General features: G+C 36.7%; 3 protein-coding genes across 3 annotated transcripts; 1 reads left to right on the forward strand and 2 right to left on the reverse strand.

Annotated features, from left to right (window-relative positions):
* Nucleotides 1–5,963: 5,963 nt before the first annotated feature.
* Nucleotides 5,964–12,695, reverse strand: LOC134672412 (serendipity locus protein alpha-like). The gene is made up of 9 exons (XM_063530294.1): nucleotides 12,559–12,695; nucleotides 12,292–12,483; nucleotides 11,919–12,170; nucleotides 11,373–11,492; nucleotides 10,586–10,973; nucleotides 10,197–10,378; nucleotides 9,466–9,658; nucleotides 7,055–7,714; nucleotides 5,964–6,622 (listed from the first exon to the last, which is right to left on the reverse strand). Exons 1-9 carry the CDS (start codon nucleotides 12,622–12,624, stop codon nucleotides 6,336–6,338), a joined length of 2,340 nt encoding a protein of 779 aa, XP_063386364.1. The 5' UTR covers nucleotides 12,625–12,695; the 3' UTR covers nucleotides 5,964–6,335.
* Nucleotides 12,696–16,561: 3,866 nt separating this feature from the next.
* On the forward strand, nucleotides 16,562–18,274 carry LOC134672414 (myotrophin-like). Its single transcript, XM_063530297.1, has 4 exons — nucleotides 16,562–16,730; nucleotides 17,098–17,208; nucleotides 17,481–17,564; nucleotides 17,849–18,274. Exons 1-4 carry the CDS (start codon nucleotides 16,662–16,664, stop codon nucleotides 17,933–17,935), a joined length of 351 nt encoding a protein of 116 aa, XP_063386367.1. The 5' UTR covers nucleotides 16,562–16,661; the 3' UTR covers nucleotides 17,936–18,274.
* On the reverse strand, nucleotides 18,270–20,124 carry LOC134672413 (group XIIA secretory phospholipase A2). The gene is made up of 3 exons (XM_063530295.1): nucleotides 19,770–20,124; nucleotides 19,444–19,689; nucleotides 18,270–18,902 (listed from the first exon to the last, which is right to left on the reverse strand). The coding sequence occupies exons 1-3, from the start codon at nucleotides 19,999–20,001 to the stop codon at nucleotides 18,757–18,759; spliced, it is 624 nt and encodes a 207-aa protein (XP_063386365.1). The 5' UTR covers nucleotides 20,002–20,124; the 3' UTR covers nucleotides 18,270–18,756.
* Between the last annotated feature and the right edge of the window lie 1,084 nt (nucleotides 20,125–21,208).

Below are 21,208 nucleotides of genomic sequence, written 5' to 3' on the forward strand. Positions count from 1 at the left end.
ATGAGGAGCAGCAAGACCACACTAATGGTAATAACTCGGTCGAGCTGCGCCAACCGGCGTTTGTCGCCCATACTCCTGTCGGTAATAAGTCGTCCCCGAGCACACATGGACATGAAAACGTAGCCGCCGCCTCTGTAAGTAACATAGAGCAACAAAATGACCGCCAGTCGGCGGTAGTCACTGCTGACAGTGTCGCGATACTAGCGAGCGCTATCAAAGACTTAGCCGTTGCCGCTACTAATAATAAACCAAATGCTAGCCTACTTAGCAGAATTAGCACTTCGCGAGACCTACCCGAGTTCTCCGGAGACCCGATGGAGTGGCTACAGTTTAAACAGGCGTACATGCAGTCAACAGAGGTGTGCGATTTCAGCCCGGCTGAGAACATGTGGAGGCTAAGGAAGTGTCTACGTGGTGCTGCAAAAGATGCTGTGTCAGCTCTTTTAATAGTGCTTCCTCGCCCGACAAGGTCATCGCGACATTGGAGCTACAATTTGGTAAAGCTGACACTATTTTATTCAAATTGATGAATGATATAAAGAAACTTCGCCCAGTATCGCCCGAGTATCACAGTGATATCGTTGCATTTTCCGTGAAAATACAAAACTTTACTGAAGCGATACGCGCAGTTGGCCGCGAAGTATATATGCATGATGTGACTATTTCATCAATCGTACTGTCCAAACTGCCACTAGTGCTGATTTCTAAGTGGTCCGATTATAGTTTTGTACCACCGGTCCGGTTTTGTAAGGCCGGCATAAAACCGCGATTGGAGATATTATCTGAATTTCTTAGCCTAGAGGCGGAAAAGATATCGGCCACAGCGAACGCAAGTTTAATGTGCACTATGAATACGCAACACAATAACAAAAATGTCACTCGGGCGCAAGCTGTACTAGTGCAAGCGGACAGCCAGATCAACCGCAGTATTGCTCACGTAAACTGTCAGTACTGTAAGATGTCTGCACATGAACTGACCGAGTGTAAGAAGTTTAAGAAGGCGTTGCGTAAGGATCGCTGGCGATACGTTAAACGCTCTAATGTGTGCTTTAAGTGTTTGCAAGCTCGTCACGAGGCCGAATCCTGCTCCGCTCCTGTATGTGATACAGATAACTGCGGCGGCGAACATCATCGGTTGCTTCATTTTGCTGGCCGCAACAGCGCTGATCCACCGAGCACGGACTCGGACGAAACTTCGACGTCCGCGCCGCCCACTACACCTACCGTTGAGACCGTAAACCACGTGAAAGCGACGGACACTAAAGTGTTTTTGAAGGTAGTGCCAATTAAAGTTCACGGTCCTAATGGCGTTTTCAGTGTAAACGCATTCATCGACGACGGATCTTCGGTAACGATGGTTAGCCGCGAGCTCGCCGACCGCGCTGGGTTGCGCGGGCGCCCTCAATCTATGCTCGTACGTGGTGCGTGGAAAGGTGACGACTCAGTGCATAACACTACAGTGTTTAACGTAGATATATCAAGTGAAAATAATGAAGTGTTTAGTATTAAGGCTCGTGGTGTAATAGATTTGGATGTGCCAGAACAAAATGTATCCCAAATTAACCTAGAAAAGTATTCTCACCTTAGAGCACTAAAAAATAAGTTGACAGAAAATATTGATATGAAGCCCGAAGTACTAATAGGGCAAGATAATTGTCATTTGTTTATTCCTTTAGAGGTATGTGTAGGTAAACGTTACGAGCCGTTAGCCACCCGAACACCCCTAGGTTGGTCCGTGCATGGCCCAGTGCAGGTTCCGCACGTAGAAAGCTCAGCCACGCAAGCACACACGACGCTGCTCTTGTCCGGCACACCTGTGGTCGAATCAGAACTCGGTCTCAGCGAGTTGCACGAGGTGGCGAGGCGCACTTTTATAACAGGTAAGACAAGCCAGAACAGTGACGCCGTGTTCGCCCAAACAAAGCTTGAGGAAACTGAGACTCTCATTAACGGTAGGTGGCAAGTACGATTACCGTGGAAGGACGACAAATGCATATTGCCCGAAAGCTTTCCTATGGCTTTCAAAAAACTGATGACTAATGACTTTGCTAGGGAAGTGGAGGAGCCGCAGCCGACGCTCAAGACCTGGTACCTTCCTCATTTTGGGGTGAATCACCCAAACGAAAAGAAGCTCAGGCACGTGTTTGACGTGGCCGCTAAATGTGAAGGTATGTCATTTAATGATCACTTACTTGCAGGGCCAGATTTGCTTTCGCCTCTGTTCGGAATAATGGCACTTCGGCGGATGGCAATGGCGCCACGAAGAGGTTGGCCGCGATATTTATATTCCGATAACGGTACTAACCTGCGGGGCGCTGATTCGGAATTGAAGAAAGCTGTTCAGGAACTAGATGATGAAGTCTTGAAAAGAGAAGCTGCGAACGAAGGAATCCAGTGGTCGTTTATTCCACCCGCTAGTCCCTATTGGGGTGGGGCATGGGAACGTCTGGTGCGCAGTGTAAAGACTTCACTAAAGGTAATTTTAAAAGAGAGAGCGCCCAAAGATGAAACTTTGAGCACTCTTATAGCCGAGGTAGAAAACATAGTGAACTGTAGACCCTTAACTCACGTATCTGTTGAACCTGGAAGTGATGAGGCTTTGACGCCAAATCATTTCCTCCTCGGTACGTCGTCCAGCTTACCTGTATTAGGTTGTTTTAATGATAACGACTTACATCTCCGGAAGCAATGGCGCAAGTCACAGCTTTTAGCAGATATGTTTTGGCAGCGCTGGGTCAGAGAGTACTTGCCGGTTTTGATACCACGACAAAAATGGAACCAGGAACAGAGGCCTCTGCAGGTAGGTGACCTGGTGCTGATAGTGGACCCTGGGGCTCGCCGAAACGCGTGGTTAAAAGGTGTGGTAAGTCAAGTATTCCCGGGAGCAGATGGTCGGGTGCGCATGGTTGAGCTGAAGACTAAGTCGGGAACGTTGAGGCGTTCGGCAACACGCGTTGCACGAATCCCAATAGTAAATGAGTGCTGAGCCAGCACTGGGGTGGGGAATGTAGGCGACGGACCTATACCAACCTCCGTGCTGCGCGCGTGCTGGCCGGTAAGAATGCCGCGGCCAGCGCGCGTCTTTTGTTTTTGTAAATATTTTTTCACTGTGAGTTTCTCTATGCGAATGGTAGCAACTAATGTTTTGTGTTTTGCACATCGTTTGAATTTAAATGTGTAAATTGCCTCTAGTTTTGTATATATTCTGTGTACTTTATGTGTTCTGTAAATACTGTGTAAAATAAACTGTACATATTAAACTTTTCGCGTATTTTTCGTCATCGGCGGCCCGACATCCTACAGTTATATTTTTTTACCATTTGCTACAGATATTCCGCAGTGACCTTTGACGTCAACGTCAGCCGACCCGCCGCAGAGGCCCACGGCTCCAAATCAAATAAATTGGTCGCAGAGGGACCCGTTATGCCGGATCTTCTTACTAATCACCTACATCGACTATAAGTATACTTCACATTTTGATATATCACTACACCTTATAAATCAAAATCCCCCGCCGCCTCTGTCTGTGTGTTTGTTTGCGATAAACTCAAAAACTAAACGATTTTCATGCGGTGTTCACCTGTCAATAGAGTGATTCTTGTCTTGTGAAAGGTTTAATTTGTTAACCCTTGCGAAGCCGGGCGGGTGGGTCGCTAGTCATTTAAAAATTCATTGTGGCGTTAACTTTTTTCGACATATAGGTACGTCTAGAATAATCACAAATTAAAAGTTGTAAGTTAATAGTACATTATTGCAGAGGCCGGGAAAGGGCAATTCGTGGATGAGTTTCGATTTTGTCGGACGACGCGAAGCGGAGTCCGACAAAGAAGACGAATCCACGAATTGCTGTTCCTGCCGAGGCATATATAGTGCTTTTCTCCAAACATGCGAGGAAATAAGCTAAAATAATTATTATTTAAGCATCAAGCATCACTCAAATCAAACCTTCACATCCAAAATGTCAAAAACAATTTCCCTCTTTAGTTAATTTTTAAAAGTTAAAGGCACAAACTTATTCTGCCATTCAGTACCATTCAATATTCGTTCATTCAATATAATTGCGCAATATAGTTTGTCAAACCAACTTTTCAGTCAGTAAGAACCAGGAAAACTACACCCATCCTTTTCTTTTGGGTGCTAGTACTAGTGTAAGACAAAGATAGTATGATTCTCTTTGTCTATGTTTGAAATGAGAAAGTCCTTTGACAAACTATGTAAGCTTTATGAACACGGATGAGATTTAAAAAAAATATAAAAATAATCTTTGATTTTATTAAGCAGTATTCGCACGATCATACACGTGAAATGATAGCTGATCGGGTCGTGTAGAAGCGGCTCACGGCAATAATAATTGGCTGTTTGCGTTTTTTATTATTAAAAAGTAAAAAACACTACAGTAATAAGTTATTACTGTAGTGTTTTTTTACTTCCCGTCCGCTAGAACAGGACAGCGATAGTTTGATGTTTTTTAGTTAGAGTTTGACATTAACGAAGAACTTCCCGTACTATTTTTGCTACAGTAAGGTGAACATTTCCGAGCATATTGGAGAAAATTATTATTATCAGCTTGTAACCTTATTAGTAACTTATTTGTTGTAATCATAAAGTTCTATTACACGTAACAAAGGAATTATTTCATGCCAACGTTTAATTTGTGAAGAGTTAAAATAAAATAGCTGTGATACACTTGTTGCAGGTAGGTAGTAACTCTTCCCTTACAATATAATATTATAAACCTTCGCGTTTTGAACACATATTAACTCACAAACGAAACTCTTCTGTGATTAATTATTTTTATTATTTTTTGTGATTATTTTTCTTGTGATTTTTCTGTGTTGAAACGTCGGTAAATCAAGGTGATTGAATAAAATTCGCGTTAGACCCGTCTATAATGTGAGTTAATATGTCTTCCCTTACACTAGGTAGGTACATGAGGTTCAAAAATGTTGTTTTAAAAAACGGTTCTACCGTTGTAACGCCGCGTAGCAGGTACTTATTCGTAGATGCGTAGAAGATCTACGCGAAGATAATATTTTTCTGAGTTTAATTCACTTTATGGTACTACTGGTGGTGGGTTGGTACTACTGTTTTTTTTAATTGTTCTCAATGGTAACAGATATAACTTGGTTACATAACACCTAGGAAGCCTTCATAATAACAGACCTGTTCGGATGTTGAGAAATATTAATAGAAAACACTAAAAGTTTTAGTACAAAAATATATATTTAGTAATTCATTGTAAAAATACTCAATAAAAAAATATTTTATATAACTACCACGCGATACGGACGGAATTCATTTTCTTACTAACGATTTAAAAATCCTTAAAACTATTGTATATAATGATTAACTTAAAATTAAATGATACAATATCAACCAAATGTCGCAAGACTCGCAAGTACCTAAGAAATTGAAAAGGAACAAAGTTCACTTTTCAGCATCTTACTCGTCCGCGACAATGTAAAAGCATCGCGGTAGAAACGTGGCTGACCTTTCTTTGTGTTTGTGCACGATCGCTCTCTCGAACAACACGGCAAAAGCTGGGCCGGAGGCTACCACTTTACTTGGAACTGTTTGACAAATATAAGTGTTGCTTCTTATTTCCTGAAGCATGATTTGCAGCTGTTGCTGCCTCATTTCGTTTAATGAGTTTGTAGTAATCCGTTACAATAATACCTATAGCTTAGTTAAAATGTTATTTTGACTTTTTGAATTAGGCAGGTAATATCACAGGTGTACATTAAGTTCCGACTAATGGTCATGTATAACAATTTTTGTGTGTCTTACAAAAAATGATTTATTAAAAATAAACGTATACATTACCTAGTCTCAATATATCTACTAAGGCCCACTTGCACCATCGCACTAACCCGGGGTTAAGCGACCGTCAACCCAGTGTCAAATTGTACTGGTAACCATGGTAACTCCAGATTTAACCGGTTAACCCCGGGTTAGTGGAATAGTGCAAGTGGGCCTAAATGAAATAAATACTAGTTTTAACGATTCAATTGATGTAATGTATGTGTAAATAATATATTCTCATAACTTCAGGTAAGCCAATTTATTCTGAATTCGATTTACTCAAATATTTCACTCTCCTCAAAATGGAAGCAACAGACGCTATTTCATCAGTTTTCCCCTACTCTCATCCTAATCCTAAGAAACTTTCAGCGTACCTGCCTTATGCGGCAAAATCCGGATTTAACTTGCATGTAATTATCCCGAATTTGGAACCGCTCCACGTATTTTGCGTACGATATGAAACCAGATTGAAAACCTTCTGAAGGCGCGTTCATTATACCTAATTTATTTCGTTAGATAGGCGTTGTCCTTAATTACAAACGAGTTTCCCTATGCAATAGCTTAAGATTAGTCAATTTGTTCTCAACACGATTTAAATCCTTCAGTCTCTCTAACGTTGACACGTCGGATGGCACCGTAGCATTAGTAGCATTCGCCTCAGTGTCGTCCAAACGCACTTCTAGCGTACTGGCGTTGCGCAAGTATTTCGATAGTGATGTATTTCGATTGGTGTTCCTTGTTGGAATGGGACCCGTGCGATTGACTCGCGAATTCGTTTTGGAGAGAAGTTTCGTCATGTCGTGCATTTGTTCCAGAATTTCTGTAAAAAAAAAAAACAATAAATAAAAGTCGCTAGAACTGTTTTGATCTGTGCTCCGACTATTTTTTTATTTAGTTGGAGATATATTCCATGTGATGATGATGATGATTTTTGTTTTAAATATAAATATTTTCGTCAGCAAAAGCTATTTACGTATTCCAATTTCATCAGTTATCAGACCTACGTATACCTAACATTATTTCTGTTTTTACTACCTAAACAATGCCTGTATACCGAAACTTTTTTCATTGATAGGTATCAATCTCCACTCAAGTCCTTGTAAGTCCCTGTAATAATGGCAAAATCTTAAATACCTACTTACGTTTTCAAGGACCGAACAAGACTTTTGTTTATAAAATCTTACCCAATTACCCAATGTCTTTATTTATCATGCTTGTTATAATTTATAATAAATAAGAATAAATAACTCACCTGAAATTTGTAAACTTGTTGTGTCGTCCATGAGACTCTCTTTGAAGAGCACTTCGCTTTTTAAGCCTTTATTTTCCATCTGTTTCTCAGAACTCAAATTATAGCATTTGTTTAGAACCATTTTTCTTAGCGACGACCTGTTCTTTTTGGGTGAGATATTGTACAAAATGGAGGTTTTGTGAATTTCGGCTTTTTCTTTTTTGTCAGTTTCAAATTCGGACAGGTTAAACATCGCGTCGAGCTGTACTGAGAAATTTAAATCGTTACATTTTTGAGCTTTAATTTGATTAACTAATTTCTTCAACGGGTATCTCTTCGCTGGTGTTCTTATATTGGCAGTTTTAGCAAATACACTGCGTGTCATACAGGGTATATTTTTTGGGGAGCTAACATAGGTGTTGCCAATTACAGGGTTCATTGTATACGTGGCATTCGGAATGGTCGCCTGCTCGTCTGCTATCTCAGATTTAAAGAACTGGTCATCATTATCGTCTGGATGAAGCAACTGGTTTATTCTATTAACCAATGTGTACAGTAGTTTCAAACGTTTAAAAAGCTGCTCCAGAGAGACCTCTTTTTTGTGCGTGGGTTTTTTGACGTCATACGAATAATCGTCCTTTGAGCAGAGAAGGTTGCTGACCACCTTGCATTCCTGCAGAGCTAAGAAAAAAAATACGTACAGAATACGATACCATTCGTAAGAACTATTATATAATCTGTGACGATACAGCTGTTAGAATAGGCAGATAAACAAGTGTACCATCAGCCGTAAAAGGGCATGGCGACTTTATCAATGAAAACATTCTTAATTTCTCCAATGCAATTTCGCAGCTCACTGGTCACGACAACATTGAAATCACACACATATTACACACAGTCCATTAATTAGGCTACAGTTTCATTAATTAGGTAGCCGCTGCCGTGTAGTTCATTCATATTTTTGTTTATGTGACAGAGTTACTTATTGTAGCCGCAAATGGACACAAAGTCGAAAAACATCGTCCCGTATAAATCGTATAATGTAAACTGTATAATAATAAAATATAACTTTAATATTATGAACCGGTTTATTAGTTGTGTTCGGTTTTGTTTAATGCAATATAAAAGCTACGTGACTATGCGTAAAGTTTATTGTACCGAGAGAAGACCCACACAAGGTCAGTTGAAAATGTTTACACTCATAATAATTGCTGGATCCGGTAATATGATTTATAAGTGATCAGTAGGCGTCTACTTCCCAGGTACGAAATAAGTACATAAGTACCTGCCTAATAAAATGAGGAAGAAATTAATGAATTCTTAAATATACTGAATAAATTGCTATAAGCCTCGGGCCACTCTAAATAAGCTATGCAAAGCTGCTTATTATCGCGACCTTTAATAAGTAGATATAAGGTACTAGACAAAATCATTATAACTTCGCTAATTAAATGAGTATTATGAAAATTATTTGACTCCTAATAATTTCGGAGTTAAGTATATAAATGAAACCTGTGATTAATTCAAGAGATATATACGCTGGTAATTATTAACAATATAGAAATTTTGTATATTATATTGGTATCTATTGTGAGATTGATAATTACAAAAGTCTTTAGGTAGGTAGGTACAATGATGAAATTCAAAATATCCCTTCACTGTTCCAAGTAAAAAAATTAAAACTTATTAACTTCTATTTTTTTAGGAACTAGGTAGTATGTCCAGTGTACAAATGGTTAATATAAATTGTTAGAAATGTAATGTATGTCGCTCAGGCCCATAAACGAACATACTGTAATCGGCATATCATGTATCAAAATCATCTTAGTAGTCGCTAACGCTACAGTGGACACATTTCACAAAACTTACCTATATAAAATGTGAAAATTAAAGTACCTATTAACCTTTTAACCGCCAGCAATTTTTGATCGAGCGTGCTCGTGTCGCCACCGACAGTAATTGTACCACGCGGATTAAGGTTGGCATAGTTACGGGAGTTATAAATGTGCTGTAAAAACCAAATCAGATCTTTGTCTTATTTATCAGACTTTGGCGAAATGAACTGGATATGTAATGTCTTATATATCAGACTCTGGCGGCTAAAGGGTTAAGAATAGTCTTAATGGATTTTTAAAACCATTATTGGGTACTTTGCGATGTAAACAAGCATCGCAATTTTTGCTGTCTTTCCTTCTCTATTAATTATTACCAGTATCACAGGAAGTGGTAATTATAAGAATGTATAGATTTAGATTAGCTATGTACTCGTATTTACGTTTGTTTTTTTTCGTGCGAAACGCGTGGAACAAGAAAAATTAAAATTATTCATATTGATACAAAAAACGCAATGAGCAGAAAATGTTAATAACTAACGCAAAATTAAAATAAGTAATTAAAAAAATTAATTTTTCGTTATACGTAAGTCCACTTACCTTTGTTCAAGTCAGCCAGCAATAGCAGCAAAGATTCTTGACAAGACAGCGCCTCAGGCTCATGATTTTTGTAGACGTCGAAAAAGTCGCAGACCACGCCGCCCAGGTTGATCACACTGCACACAACGCTGCCTTCGTACTTCTTCGTGTTGAAGAGTTGCAGCAGGGTCTGGTGCATCATTTGTTTTGATTTCTGAAAGTAAACATGATATAAATTTAAATTAAGTAAATTGGGGTTCGTTTTCTTGGAACGATAGGAAATGCGCCAGTGTATAGTAGGTGGTTCTCGATTTTTTGTTATACAACCACGAAAAAACTTTCTCGAAACTTAGCTCTCCTTAGATGGACTTAACCTTTCGGCCTTCCAGTCCTTGGTATGTCAAATAATTACGGTGAACGCCCATTCTGGCTTTATGAAAATGTAGTTTGGCCCAGGATGTTATTTCAAATATAGACAAAGAGAATGATTCTGTCTTTGTCTTACGCAAGTACGCAAGCTAGCACCCAAAGGAAAGTGATAAGTATAATTTTATTTTCCTGGTTCTTACTGACTGATTTATTTTGCTTTGTTACTTTTTAGTCTCGTTGTATCAGAGGGCCTACCGCGAACCACGTTCGACGTGTTGCCTCCCTGTCACACTTACGTACATATTTACAAGTGCGACAGAGAGGCAACACGTCGAACATGGTTCGCGATAGGCCCCAGCAGTTATCAAGAAATTTAGTTTTACCTCTGCAAACGCAGCCGGGTCCACAATCAGGAAAACACTGTCCTTTATATCCTGTACTTCCTTACGCCAGGAGTCAATAAGAAATCTGGCGTGCCAACTACCTGGAGACACCATCAGTGCCGGCACCAGGTGAGGGTCCAGGGCTTCTAGACTTGCCAGGCCACTTCTTAGAGATACAATTCCTGAAATATATTAAACTGGTTAGAGGGGGTTTCACACTGGATTTGGATCGATCCGAAGTATCACGGTTCACTGATGCGATTTCACAAACCGTCAGTTCAGTGTGACACCTGCAATAGGTAGTTTTTTTTGTTCAACAGTTCTAGGTCATTGTAAAAAACTTAAGTAATAACACAATAGACTTAATTGAGTTATGAATTTTATCTTACTTTCCTGATCTGAAGAACAGGATACTGCAAAAGAACCGATTTGCAAAAGCCTCTCACTGTAGAGATCAAACTCCTTTACATATTCACAATCTTCAACAATATTGTCCTCACTAGAATCATGGCATGGACACCCTTCTGTATTCACAAAATGTTCTTTCAATATGTCAACAGGGGAGACACTGTTACTAAAGCAGTGAACAACGAGTGCTAGCAAAGCGGTGTTTGTGTTTGTCTCTAAAACATAGAGGACATCCTTCAAGACATCAATGGAGACATTTACATTGGTCGGCAAGATTGGTAGTTTCAGCGAGTTTACTGTGGCGGTGAATTTTCCATCTGTATCACCTTCGATGACTTCATTTATTAAAACTTTAGCTTCTCTTAGGACCTGCAAGTAAAATACATAAATTAAGTTTGATATCTACTGGTTTTATTTTTGAAATTTTTTGAGAACCAAAATAATTAATGAGCTTCAAGGAGGCTTGAACTCACGGTCTCCTACGTTTTTACCAATTTAAGGGTTAAGTAAAAGGGTGACAAACAAGAGTTACATTCATTATAGTAACAATTGCTACTTAAATAAGAAATAACTTTTGAGTCTGTGTGGGAAGAAAATAGCCGTGGAATGTATGGAGCCCAATACATTCCATGACTCTTCTCTTTCCAAACAGACTCTATTTATTAAACATCTGCTCATTGTAAAATCTTTTTAAACATGTTTTATGGTACTTTGAACATATATAATGAAACAGGTATGTATGGTCAATAGGTCACATGAGCCACTTACCACTTGACACCGAGTTTTCACTATTATCTGGTCTGACGGCAGGCAATACTTGCAAAGTGTCATGGCAGACAGCAGCAGCTCATCCAGGGCAGAGTGTAACTCCCGCATGCAGTCTAATAACTGTAATTAAATAATTATACTTACACAGACTAATAACATTTGAGAGTTATTGTATCTATTGAATATAATCCAGTTTTTAAATCTATACTTAATCCTACCAACCCATCTTCCTTTTGTTGCTCATGGGAACCTGGTGACCACTAGGCAACTAATCCCAAGTGGCGCAGGCACTAGTTTGTACAAAAGTAGCTGCCATCTGACCTTCCAACACAGAGGGGAAACTAGGCCTTTTTGGGATTAGTCCAGTTTCCTCACAATGTTTTCCTTTACTTTACTATCATAATAAGTTCCGATAAACCAACTGTAATCCATAAATAATCAAAGCGTGCTGTGTTACATTTGAAAATGTTTTTTTTTTATGTAAGAAAAGTAAACACGATAATAATTAAATACCTATTTGTACAAAGATGTCAATAAGATACTTACTTCAATTTTCCATTCAAAATACAGCTCAACGTTCTCTTTGTAATCAGTTTTGTAGATAATTTCAGCCAGCTTAGAAAGAGTCTCGAAAGTATGATCCATCCAATTGACAAAATACATGGGAGTTGTGAACAGAGAGTCTTCACAACTAATGTCATTTTGAGTATTCTGCGCCAAGTCTTTTAACTTGTCTTCAACCACCACAAGTCTGTTGACACACCAAGATAACCTCTCTATGGTGCATTGTCTACTTTCCTAAAATAAACTTCATTATATCAGCAAATCTCATAATTCATGATATTAATTCATCTACCTGTTATCAAGGTCAAAAGAAAACTTAAGTAAAGTCACGTACAACAAATTTTCGAATACAAACCTGTAGCAATATTCCTTCTTGATTTTCTTGTTTGAAGATATCAAATAAGTTGAGTACACATTTCTTGATCTGACTGCAGCACAAAGTAAACACATTTAGAATATTTGTGGCTTCCTCTTCTTGTTCTGTATCAGCTTGCAAGCGTGTTCGTATTCTAATTATTAATGGATATATCTTGCTAAATAACAAATCCTAAAAATGGAGACTAAATTAGTTTCAGTAAGTCATTTAATGATGGTGAACAATAACTCTATTCAGAAATCATACCACAATAAACTTTGAAGCATTCGGAGGATCCCGTGGGATGTGCAGAAAATCTAGATTCTGATCCATTTTGTATAATTTTATTATAATTTAGTTAATAACTTTACGAGAAAACAACTTACAAAACCTACAAAACAAAACTACTGAAATTTCAAAAATGACAATCGGTTATTTTGAGTTGCCATCACAAAAATATTACAACTGACACAGACGATACAATTTTCACCCATAATTTTATTAAATTGAAGGGCTGAATCTATAGATCTTCCCACAAATCGCGTATGATTTGTACAGTGCCAGCCACTTGAATAGCCTCACCCACCAAAATTAATATTTCTCATAGTAATATAAAAAGGAGATATACATTAAACATTAAATATGAAATAAAACAAGAAGCCTTGTAATAGTAAATAAAATATTTATTGTTATCTAATCAAAGTTTTAAGAAATAACGTCAAACAAATAATTGGCCCTTCCACTTGATTAGCCTCACATGCTAAAGGATACTTTTTAGTTATTAAAACTCTTTCGTTTAATATTTTGTATACCTTCCATTAGACCTTATTAATTCGAAAATGTGATTAGGTAGTGATTCATATAAAGAATGTATGTAATTAACGTCCACAGAATCCCAAAAAGTGTAAATATCTTGAATCAGTTCTTCTTTATTACTAAACTGTCTTCCGTTGTAATAAACTTGCCGAGACAGCCAACCCCAGGCATTCTCCATGATGTTCAGATCAGGAGACAAGGATGGCCAATCTAGAACTTCAATCTGGTTTTCTTCAAACGACTTTGTAACTATGGCTGACGTGTGTATGGGAGCATTATCATGCTGAAAAAACATTTTTTTTCTACTTATTACTTTTCTGATCTTACTTTTTGTTTCTTTTAATAAATTTAAATACTTTTCAGCATTTAGTCTTCCATCTACCATAATTAAATCAACAGTACCATAGTAAGAAATTGCTCCCCAAACCATCACCGATCCGAGAGTTGAGTGATGACGTCATAGTACTTTCGGATCTTTCCTTAGGTCATGAAAATAATATTTAAATCCATCTGGACCATCTAGATTAAACTTTTTCTCATCACTAAAAATCACATTTCGCCACTCGGTTTTCCAGCATATGTACTTTTTGGCAAAAGACAGTCGATCCGCCACATGTTGTTCGCGCAAAGGAGGTTTACTCATGATTTTTTTCGTTTGAGGTGGGATGATGTTCTAATAATTCGTGGAACTGTAGAGAGAGATATTCTAGTATTTATTTCACTAGCTATCTGCCTGGGCCCAGTTTTATAAAGTTACAAGTTACAGGTTACAAGAGTACAGGCTACAGGCACCTGTAATGCACTGTGAACGGCTACAGGTGTTTTATAAATACACATAAATAATTACAGTTGTAAAGAACCACGGTCAATCTCGATTACATGTGAAATCTACAGGTGTGAAGGACATCACTATTTAAAAAAAAACGTGTGTCATAGATACTCGGTTCTCTACTAAATTATGTGTTTTTGTTTGCTGTAAAATATTAATTACTGGAAAAATGGCCAGAAATGAAGGAAAAATCGAGTGGTTGAGAGCGGCGTTCCATGTCAAGGATATACTTTTTGGGCCGTTTTCAGATTCAGATTAAGTTAGATTTAATGAAATATTTACGTAATAAGTAAATAACATGTAAATAAGTAGGTACTCTTTCACATTCTTACATTAAAATGTATCGTTTCGGTAGCGGCTCAAAGATAAATACGGTGTGTATCGAAAATTATGAATAGTACACTTTACCATAATGTGAATGCACTATACTTATATAAAGAGACGAATGCTAATAAATCAACGACAAATATCGGCAATAATCCCTTTCCATTTCCTAGTAGATAAAATAAAACGAATCGTCAATAAAATCAATATCAAACATATTGTCACTTTATTTCCTAATTACTATATACCTATTTCAGATACATTAACAAAAACTGATAAGGTCAGTGCATGGAAAAGTATGCATGCCCTGGCACAATCGTTGGCGTTGCAATGGTGCTTAACAATAAAGAGTAAAGTTTAAAATTTCTCAGAAAACGAGTCTACAAGTAACTGCTGTTGTGCTGTTACAGGACTCAAGACGTATGTAAGTTTTTGTTACAAGTGTACCAATCTACACTTGTAATTTACAATTTTTTTATAAAACGCCTGTTCGATTATGAGTTTAAAACTATAAAACTCCCGTATTTTCGTCTATGGTTGAGCTACAGGCACTTGTACCTGTAACCTGTAAAATTGTAACACAGTACTTTTATGAAACGCAAATTGTAAAAAACGGAGCAAGTGTTGCCAGTAAACGCCTGTAAACTTGTAACTTGTAACTTTATAAAACTGGGCCCTGGCGGTCTTGGTGAAATTTGAAGCAGAGCGTAAAATAAGTCGACGTTCACGATCCATAGTGGCAAATTTTGTGCGTCCTTTATACTGGTGGCCGTAGTTTTCCTTATTCTTAACATAATTATTAATAACTTTAGGGCTGCGACCTATTTTTTTAGCTATCTCACGATGGGATAATTTATGAGTTAAATAAAAATTAACCTTTTCAATTTCTAAACTTGTAAGTTTTTGCCACGTCCTATAGTCACAAAAACATTGTGTTTATCGCGTTACTGCAGGTACTTAATAGAATGCCTTCTGTATTATCTAATCATAATAAAATAAATTTGAAAGCGAAACATAAATGCACGGTTTGGACAATTATGTTACACTGAGGCTATTCATGTGGACGACCCGTATTAGCTCTTGCGTGCACGACGTTTCGCGCGCAGACAAGTTCGGACTTGTGAATGTGTCGTTCGATAAACGTCAGGGCGTACAATTCAAATTTAAGATATATTGATAAAAATTATCACGTATAATTATAATACTCACAATATATAGGTGAGGCTATTTAAGTGGTTGGCACTGTAAAGTAAGGACCAAGGGCCCAACCTTTTCTGTTCTCTTTCACGACGCAGCAACTAGTATCATTTCTCTCACCTCGCTCTTTTAAAATGCCGTTTGTCAAAAAAGGACAACCATACTGTTGACAAGGCGGATTTCAAATCAAGTGTTGCCTTTCTTGATGCGCCCACCCTGTGTATGTGTGCGTAAAAGCGTATATGTGTGCTCTTTTAGGGATGTGAAAAGTCGATTTTAATCATGTTATATATCGATAAACGCTACACAGCGGAACGAAATAGCGATTAATTGAAGCTTCAATATCTTCGTTAAACATAAACATTATTGAAATGCTAATGGATAATGAATATATTATAATATAATAATATAATTCAATTATTGCGGAACACCTATTTTAGGAGGTATTTATGTATTTTAATTAAATATCTGAACTTTCCCTTGGTTCCCTGCTGGGGCGTGACTATAAAATTGTGATCTGATAACCACAATAAAGAATAAAAGCGTTTTTGGTCATTTTAGGTATCGTTAAGCCTTTGAAGTAAAATTAAAATTGCAAGAAATGTCGATAGTTTATCGATATGACTTTATCGACATGGCTACAGCAACGTGGGCCTCATTGTTAATCGTACACTAAACAAAAGTGGCAACAGTGACAGCTCGCTGAGACTACGTCTATATATATATTATGTCTATGGTAAGGACGCTAAGCAAAGCATGTAAAATTTAGTACATCGACCTGCCTGTTCCTATCTCTATCGCACACGCTGCTATCCCGCCCATGATGCCGGTCGTCAACGTCAATGTGCGAGCGGAAGAGCAATATAATGCGTGCGACAGAAATTCTTCGTACTTAAAGCGGTGCGGATGTGTGTTACGGCTTTTAGTTTATTAGTGAAATGAATTCAATCGACGATAATCGCTTGCGACTTGTAGTAAGGTCTATGGATCCCTTGACATTAAAGTTGGCTCACTTGCTACAGTTAAAACGCGTTTAAAACATTTTCTTAAACAATTTGTGAAATAAAATTTGATAAAATTAAAAAATCGCTTTTGCTTTGCTGACAGATGTCACTTGCTTGACGTGAACCATCGCCATTGCATTCCGGAATAGTTAAATATTAGATTTTTATTTACCAAAATATTGCAATAAAAGTACGCCAAGATGAGTGAATTAGTTTGGGGTATCAAAAACGGCGACATAGATCAAGTGAAAGACATTATAGAAAACAAGGTAAGCATCTATCTTTATACGAAAGCAATCTTTGTTTTTGCTTGTGATTATTGGAATCTGCACAGTCAGACGTGATGGCAAGAGAAAGCCTTTCTGTGTATGTACATATATGGTTGATAGCCCTCAACTTTCAAATATTACTCATATGGTATCTAAATGATACTAGAAACATTATTAACAGGCGTTGTCTAATTTGTTATTATTATTCCAATTGTCTTTAATTGTCATTGCCTAGGTATATGCGATGTAACTTTGTTTACAGATTTACTACGTTCTACAATGACTGTCTTAATTAAAATATGTTATGTAGACCTAGCTAAAATAATTAATTTACTTTGAAGTACTAATACTATGTTTTTAATTTCAGAAAATAGATGTGAATGCACTGCTGGACGGGCGAGTACCCCTGCACTATGCGGCTGATTATGGACAGACAGCTGTACTGAACTACTTGCTGGATAAGGGGGCAGATCCCAATGTATGTGAATAAATTTCCTTAACTACTGCTTTATGGTTTCCTATATAAATATATGGTTATCAAAACCACAGTGCTCTAGTTGAAGCAACAATTCAATGTTTCAGTATTTGAATTTATGTCGCAGTTCAAGAATTTTATTATTATCTCATAATATTTTCATATAGCTAAACTCCAACAAGTTCAATACTTAGGATCTGTTTTTACCCATTTATGTCCCTTGGGTAAATAATATTAAAACTACAGTCTAATGAGCATCATAAACCTAATTACAGATGGTTGACAAGCATGGTATATCTGTGATATTGGCAGCCATATGGGAAGGCCACACCGATTGTGTAAAGACATTGCTGAAACATGTAAGTTTAAAATTACAACAACCCTGGTAGATTGATGTGTTTTTTTTAACCAGCTCTCTTAAATAACACATTTGCAGACACAAATTATAGCATTCACATAGTTTTTTGTTTCCTTTGGACTAAGACACAAGACATCACTTATGTTAAGAGGACTTTACCTTGTGTCAGGATTTTTTTAAGTTAAGCCCTAATTTTTTTTTATATAGTGATACAGTCTTTAAGTGCAGCAGTGTAAAGGCATCATATTTTACAACATGCAATAATGATTCCCTTTTTCATTACAGGGTGCTTCAAAGGATGGAAAAACCCCAGATGGAACCCCATACATAGAAGCCGCTGAAAAGGATGAGATCAAGGAATTGCTAACATAGGATCTAGATCACAAATTATCTCTGTGTAGCTCACACAAATATAGGAAACTAAGATATTATCACTAGTTCCAGTTGAACAATGAAGTAACTCTGTAATATGAACTATTTTTAAATGCATTTATTTAGATTGCAAGAATTATTTTTATAAGCTCAACATATGTTCGTATAACATACATATGTTTTAATTGTGCGTCCAGTTAGTATTGGTTAGATACAGTAGGGAAGGCCTGTTCTCTAAATTTAAAAATAAATTATTTAATATTAAGGATATGATATTCCACAAGGATAAAAAGTAAGATGTAATTTTTTAATGCTATAACAATAAACTGCAAAAATGTATGAATCTTTTTATTAACTGTACAAAAATATTTCAACCCCAAACACTTCCATCACACATGATTATTTTCATGAATAAACTAATAATATCAACCAGACCAAAAGAATAATCACTACAACATTATCACACAAACACTTAATAATAATGCCACAGGTCTACTGCTCAACTAAGTTATTTTATAATTTGTCTTAGTTAAACTTGATGCCTGTTACAATTATTTATTTATTTACACAACATTTGGCAGTCACACAACCTTATTGTTACATTTATAACTGCCACCTTTAAACAATAAATAAAAATGATGCTGGCAAGGTAAAATAAAACACAGCCAGTGATAGTTAAAAAAATTGCTACTACAAATTATTCTATTTTTTCATTGGTTAAGCTGACTGTAAAATTTATTTTTGGCAAAAAGACTATTGACCTAGCTTACGTTAAAATTATGATGTATAGCATAATGAATAATTTTGACCTACACCATAACCTAAAGTTCTCCGTCTCCTGTTGTATATTTCTTATACTTGTTCTTTGGAGGTGGACAGTAGCAAGCATTTTTCTGTGCATCCAGATAGGACTTGCAGCCGAGGGTCAGCGTGCCTGTGAAGAGCAATTTAGCTGCTGCTTTACAACCTGTAATATAAAGACAACTTTATATAATCATATGATTTCCTTAGAGTCTAAGGACAAAACTAATGCTGTTCTATTCTCAAGAATATTCTCCATGTTGCATGAGCAGCAGTCTTACTCAAAATTTTCTATACACATTGAAAACATGCTCTCAAAACTGCTGATATTAGTCTAAGCCTTAGACGTCAAAGAGAAATTTACAGCCAAAGTTACAAAAAAATGTTTACACGACCTAAATGCTATGACAATAAAGTCGTGTAAATAATTTTTTGTAACATTAGTCGTAAAGATCTCTTTGACGTTGACTGTACATTTCAATTATTGTAACACATTTATAACACTGAAATTTCTGATGAAATAATTTGTACAATTGTAAAACTTGTGTAATGTTGTTTTGGATATATGCCAAGTGAATGCATAATAAGATGTATGACAGAGACCACACCTAATGCAAATATAATATTCTGGTCTTTACGAAACTACACATAATATAGATCTATAAATGCTGCACTTTATAAAAGCTTAAATATTATTATCAAGTTACCTTTAGTTATTGTTTCACCAGCAACATTCACAGATTTGTAAGAATCACAGTAATTGTATAAACATTTCTTGAATTCTAGATCACACACTTCTTTGCCACTATTGCACGTGTCGTAGCAAATGTCGTGTGTGTTGCAGCAACTGGTCATCTGCTCCAGTGGCAAATATTCTGACGAAATTTCAAACCCAAGGGAACCACAGCCATCAGACTTTGGTATGTGATTTCTATTTCTGACTGGTTTTTGGCCTGAAAATGTTGAAATAAGGGCGTAAATAAAGATAATTGTTAGAAAACTAAGTAAAACATTAATATAATTGTGAGGTTACCTTCAGGACATGAGAATATACATTCCTCTTCCACAGCTGCATCAAATATTTCGTGCAATGATTTGAACTTTTCAGCGACCGTGATAGTATTGCGAAACAAGTCTCCGAAAACTGATTCAGCGGACAATACTGCATCTTTTAAATTCCGTAACATGCTCGAGCCTATACCAGTGTATGCATAGGCAGCGAAGGTTAATATGTATATAAATATTTTCCTATAAGGGATCTCCATCTTTACCGATGTAAATCTGTTAAAAATCTGATCATATCACTTAATAAAATACTAGACCACTCTCAGCAATACACGTAATTTTCAACGCGAAGTATTTATTTATATTCTCGCCGAAAATGTCAAGAATCGGCATACGTCAAAATTGCTGTTCGAGATATCAATAAAAACGCGTTATAAGCTATATGACTAATAAATGTAATTTGTCAAAGGACTGTCTCATTTCAAACATAGACAGAGAGAATCATACTATCTTTTTCTTACACTGGCACCCAAAAGAAAAGGCTGAGTATAGTTTTTTGTTCTTATTTACTGAAAAAAATTGGTTTGACCCAGTTTGACCCAGGAAGTTATATATTAATCGGGAGCGAACTGTCACTTTTTTTGTCATACTAAATTGAACCTTATCACCGAGCCAGAAAGTTGTTCGTATCAGACTAGAGAAAACGGTCCACATGAGATAGAAAACCAGAGCCCCGTGTCTCACTCGCACATGTTGCCAATGTAAAAAAGATACCATTGTGGCAATATTTATATCAATATACTACTGAAAGTAATTACCTTCATATACTATTTTAGTGCTATATTCCGATTACAGTTCCGATATCTTTTAAATAATTTGTTAATCATTATGATGTCAATATTATTAACTGATTAAACCAAGCATGTGCATAACAAAAAAAACATTAAATTGAATATGGTAGAAATTGTAGTAACTTTGGATATTAATTGGTATCCCCAACTTGATGACATATTTTTCGTGTACACACACACACACACACGTGTACAATCAAGAAAACACTGTCAAACTCATTAGGGTGACTATGATATCGGTGCGATTTGGATCGGTCTTACAGAATTGTTATTACGTACTTAATGTAAAAATAAGTTTACCTAAATAGTATACTAATAAATAAATAAAGATATACTTATTTCGGCATGTTTAATTATTCGATTCATGTAATGAGAGCTATATAATTGCCAAAAATTAAATCCAAAGTCCTTAGACATTACAGACTCATGTTTATACTTACTTACATAATATTTAATTACTGAAACGTTAATTCTAACTATTTATATAGATGTAATCGATTCTATATAGGTTGGACACACATTTCCGTCAGTATACAAAGGCGGCAAATTTGAAAATTTTGTTGCAGATCACAAATCTACGATGACGCTTACGCCTAAAGAATAGCTTAAGTATGCA

The sequence above is a fragment of the Cydia fagiglandana genome, chromosome 17 (assembly GCF_963556715.1).
Source record: "Cydia fagiglandana chromosome 17, ilCydFagi1.1, whole genome shotgun sequence".
NCBI lineage: Eukaryota > Metazoa > Arthropoda > Insecta > Lepidoptera > Tortricidae > Cydia > Cydia fagiglandana.